Source organism: Monoraphidium neglectum (genome assembly GCF_000611645.1).
Source record: "Monoraphidium neglectum strain SAG 48.87 unplaced genomic scaffold scaffold01824, whole genome shotgun sequence".
Lineage (NCBI taxonomy): Eukaryota > Viridiplantae > Chlorophyta > Chlorophyceae > Sphaeropleales > Selenastraceae > Monoraphidium > Monoraphidium neglectum.
The window spans coordinates 9,121-13,367 of record NW_014011804.1 but is presented as its reverse complement, the minus strand read 5'-3'; the positions used below and the strand labels follow the sequence as shown (position 1 = coordinate 13,367).

The window sequence follows — 4,247 nt, the reverse complement described above, 5'->3', positions numbered from 1 at the left end:
GGTCAAGACAGTGCACTGAATTCAATCGGGATGCAGGATGCAGTGACTTGTTTGCCGTACAATTTAGACGGGCGTCTCTGATCACCAACAGTGCAGAAAGATGGTTCTACAGCGTTGTACACCATTCCTTCTTCCGTTGCTGCATTTCATTGTGGCAGTGAATAGGCTGCTCAGCTTCTAGCTACCTTCTCATGCACCAGTATGTGTGTGGCTTGCAACCCGGACACGTGCATCAGCCCATTTGAACACTACGCCGACAATCTTGACGTGTACGCGCCGGTGGCATGTGTGTGCTGTGGTGCCACTGACACGGCTCACCCAAGCTGTTTTGGCGATGACCTCACAAGGGCAGCACAATAGACCCCCCCGACAATGGCGCAGCGCTGCCCGCAGAACATGAGCGGCCTGCCTGCGAAGCCCAATGTGTGTAATGGACTCGGGACCTCATTTCCTGGGGCCCGCCACCGCGGCATGAGGACAGAGCTGAAATGAGGCGGCTGGGGCCCAGCCTTCCAGCTGCTGCCTGCCCTTGGTGGCTCCAGCCCTGATTTCGCGTCCCTATGCGCCTACCAGCAGAGGGCGGCAGACAGGCCCGTCATCACATTTATCACGATCTATCACGATCGAGACCAGCTTGAGCCGCCTTGCCTGCGCCAGCCAACGGTACTATGATGCAATCACGCTGGATTTTTCACTGGCTTCATGCCCCTTTGCTCATCACCTCCCCACCCATACAAAAATCTTCCCCCAAAACGTCACTGGTTGCTTGCACAGCTGGATCACGCTGTTCAGCGCTGGGCGTCAGGCAAGGGGCGCTGGTGCAGCTGCTTCAGCAGCAGCTGGTTCAAACACGCTGCGCCTGCTGGGCTGCAGGACGACACGGTGCTGTATTCTCGACCAGGGTCCACCCTTACAACGAGAATTTGCGTTGTCTTGTTCTTTGACACTAGCTTTCGCTCTGGATGTCAGCGCGGTGAGCGCAACAAGATCGCCTCGCTCTGTTTGAGCCTCCCTACACACACCTGAATCACCTACAATAATCCTTACAACATTTATTACAGCCAAGGAGGTCAGGCAGGGCCGTCCTGAGAAGTAAAGCATCACTTTAGACCGGCTACAGGGCCCCCGCACTCTATGGGGCTCAAAAGGCACACCTGCGATGATTCCGATACGGATATGTCGTCACCCGCCAAGCGCAGGCTCTGTTCCTTGAGGTGCGGGCGTACGACTGGGGGGGGGGGGCAAGCGGCAGCAACAGCAGCAGCAAGCATCAGCAGCCAGCGCTACGCATGCTGCGCTCTCTGGCTACGCAAAGCGGCTGATCCCTACCTCCTCGCACATAGAAAGCTAGCACAATTTATTGTTGTGTGTCATGGAATGAGGTCGTCCAGAGACTGCTGAGCGTGCATCACTCATGCTGTGTCGACGCCGATCTCGTCCGCTGCCCCCCCCCCCCCAAATAGGCCCTCTGACCAAGAGGCCCAGCGGCGACCCTGTGATGTCTGCTTGGAACCGGCGGGCGACAGCGGCGCGATCCGGCTAGGTGCGCCGTCCGCGTGCGCGCGGCGCGCGCGTGCGGCGCGCGCGCGCGCGTGCTGATGCAGTGCCTGTCACAGTGGTGTGCCTGCTGCTGAACTCGAGTTTGTGCCTACACCGCGTAGTCGGTTGCTTGGCTTGTCCTAACAGACCCCCAACCGCCGCGCCCGCCCCGCCGCGCCCCCGCAGGCGCCTGCAGCCACCGCATGTGCGGCAGCTGCGCCGCCGCCTGGGCCGGCGGCGCCGCCGCGCGCCGCGCGGCGCTCCGCTGCCCGCTCCCCTCCTGCGGCCGCCCGGTCCCGCCGCAGCAGGCGGCGCAGCTGCTGGAGGCCACGGGCGCCATGTTGGAAAGCTCCCCTCTGGACCCCTTTGGATATTCGTATCCGTTTTCGTACCCGTTTGAAGCCAGCGCTCTGATCCCGGAGGAGGTGCGTTTCACCTGCCCATACCCAGACTGCGGCCTAATGTCGGAGCTCGAGGCCGCGCTGCCGGACGCGCCGTCGTCCTGCCCCTCATGCAGCCGCGGCGTGTGCCCGAGCTGCAGGTGCATGTGGCACTCCGGCCTGGTGAGAGCGACCTGGGGTTGTGAACACGGTGCGCGGCGCGACGCGATGGCGGCCGCTTGGCCTGCTGGTGTCGTCGGCTGCAGCTGCGCTGTGCGTGCTGCGCCTGCTGGGCGCAGGCGCGCACTGGCAGGGGTCCTAGGGAACCTGAAATAGCAGCCTCTGGATCGCAGCGGTTGGGCAAGCTAGCCCTGCGCACCCCATCACACGTTTTGCGCCTCCATGCACGTGAAACACAGCCATGCAAAGCTGTTGATCTGACGTCCGAACCAGAGCCCCTACGTGGCCCTGAGAATCGGGCGTTTGCAGGTTGTTTCTTTTCGAATCTGACCCATGCCATTTTCACGCCCCGTGGCGCCCCCCTCTCAAACCCTCTCCTTTTGCCCGCAGCGCTGCTCCCAATACCAAGCCCTTGGCGCGGCCGGCCCCGGCGGCGCAGCCGCGGACAAGCGCTGCCGGGTCTTCTGGCGGAAGGGCGAGCGGCGGCCGCTGCAGCTGCAGCCATGGGCAGGCGCTTCGCGGCAGCCGCACGGGCAGCAGCAGCAGCACACGCAGCAGCAGCTGATGCCGCCGGCGTCTCCTATGTCCCCCTGAGCTGCCTCCCTTGCACTTTGTACCATGCCAGCCGGAGCCTGTGCTTGCCATTCGTTTTTTTGTGACCCCTGGTTGCGTGCAGCCCCCTTGCTGTGCTGCCGGACCCCCCTCTGCCTCACTGTTGGCGCTTTCGACCTCTTGCCCACTTTCAGCGTTAGACATGTGCCATTTGAGGCGCGGCCATTTTGTAGTACCCCATCCATTGTCTGCTCAATCCACAGACTGTCGTGCGCAAACGCATTCCTTGTCAATAAAATAGCACCCACTGTAACACTCTCAGTGCCATCATCCACGCGCACGGGTGTAGTCTGGCCGGGAGCGCCTAGGCCAACACTCCATCCCACTGCCACAACCAGCGAGAGTCTGCCGACCTTGCACGCACGCCCCGGTGCGCTGCTCTGCGCCAGGTCAGCACAGCGCCACGCCCCCACCAGCCTGGCCCCTTTGCCGCCAATAAAACACAAGGCTGCATATCAAGTTCCAAAGGGACATTATGACAGCATGATGGGTGGAATCACAAAGCCAAAACAATTGTTTTGAGCAGCAATATTGAAAGCGCATCATACCATGACGAGCTCAGATCAGTCAACCGCCGCGTTGACCTCGGTCAACAGCGGCACCGCCAGGTCAACCCTTGAGAACGCGCGGTCCACGTGGGTCGCCCCTGAGTAGCGGTGAACGGCCAGGGGCACCTGGACGCGGGGTGGGTTGGCAAGCGGGCCAGCTTTTGTGTAATATAAGGGCGCGGGCGGGCATCTGCTCAATCTCTCATTCCTCGCCTCCCAGCAAGCCGGAAGGATTGATGACCCCCAGCCCCCAGCTTCCCGGACGCGTGCCCCCGGCCCGAGCACTGGACGGCTCGCCAAGTGGCCATATGATCTGAACACTGGCTGTTTGGTTTGGGCAGTGGCTGTCCAAGCGGTGGCTGGGAAGCGACCGACCGAAGACCTTTCTGGCGGCGCCGCAGCCGCCCACCTGGTCTCCGACCGCAAACTGCTCCACGCAAGCCACGAGATCCTCCACGGTGTTGACCGCCTGGCCCCCCACCTGCCGGTTTGACAGCAGTTTCGGCGGCAAAGGGACGGTCGGCGGGCAACGGCGGCCGTCGCAATCAGTCGGGGCAGGTCCCTCGCGCGTACTGGAGGCGCATGCATGACGCGTGCCGGATTGCGCACGTACAGGCGGGCAGCTGCCGAAAGGGAGCGCGCGAGCGCCGCCGGGCCCGGGGCCAAAATCAACCCAGTCCCCCCACGACCACGCCTGCCCGTGCGTCTGCAGAGACACCAGGAGGGCCCAAACAGACAGGCACGAGCAATCTTTAGCGCAGCCAACCGCGGCCAACCCCAGCGCCCCGCCGCCCCACCTGGACGATGACGTCACCCACCTGGACGATGACGTCACCCAGGAAGATGTTGCCCCAGTCGTCCTGCCGCACGCCCCGCAGCCCCGCCTGCGCCGCGCCGCTGCCCGGCACGACGCGGTGCACCACTATGCCGGGCTGCGCACCCAGCAGCGCTGCAAGTTGGCCGATCCGGGGGGGGGGGGGGGGAAGAA

The 4,247-nt window shown here is 63.2% G+C and overlaps 2 protein-coding genes across 2 annotated transcripts in view; one reads left to right on the top strand and one right to left on the bottom strand.

Annotated features, from left to right (window-relative positions):
- Positions 1–2,489: 2,489 nt before the first annotated feature.
- Positions 2,490–2,693, top strand: MNEG_9114 (hypothetical protein; the record flags this gene model as incomplete). Its single annotated transcript, XM_014042417.1, has 1 exon — positions 2,490–2,693. A coding segment is annotated over one exon (204 nt), but the record flags the coding sequence as incomplete, so codon positions are not given.
- Positions 2,694–3,274: 581 nt separating this feature from the next.
- MNEG_9113 (2-alkenal reductase) overlaps positions 3,275–4,247 on the bottom strand; it is a gene marked incomplete at both ends in the record, with an annotated part of 5,258 nt that continues 4,285 nt past the window's right edge. The window contains 3 exons of the mRNA XM_014042416.1: positions 3,275–3,385; positions 3,669–3,740; positions 4,057–4,208. Of these exons, the coding sequence (XP_013897870.1) occupies positions 3,275–3,385; positions 3,669–3,740; positions 4,057–4,208 (335 nt within the window). The remainder of the gene's footprint in view (positions 3,386–3,668; positions 3,741–4,056; positions 4,209–4,247) is intronic.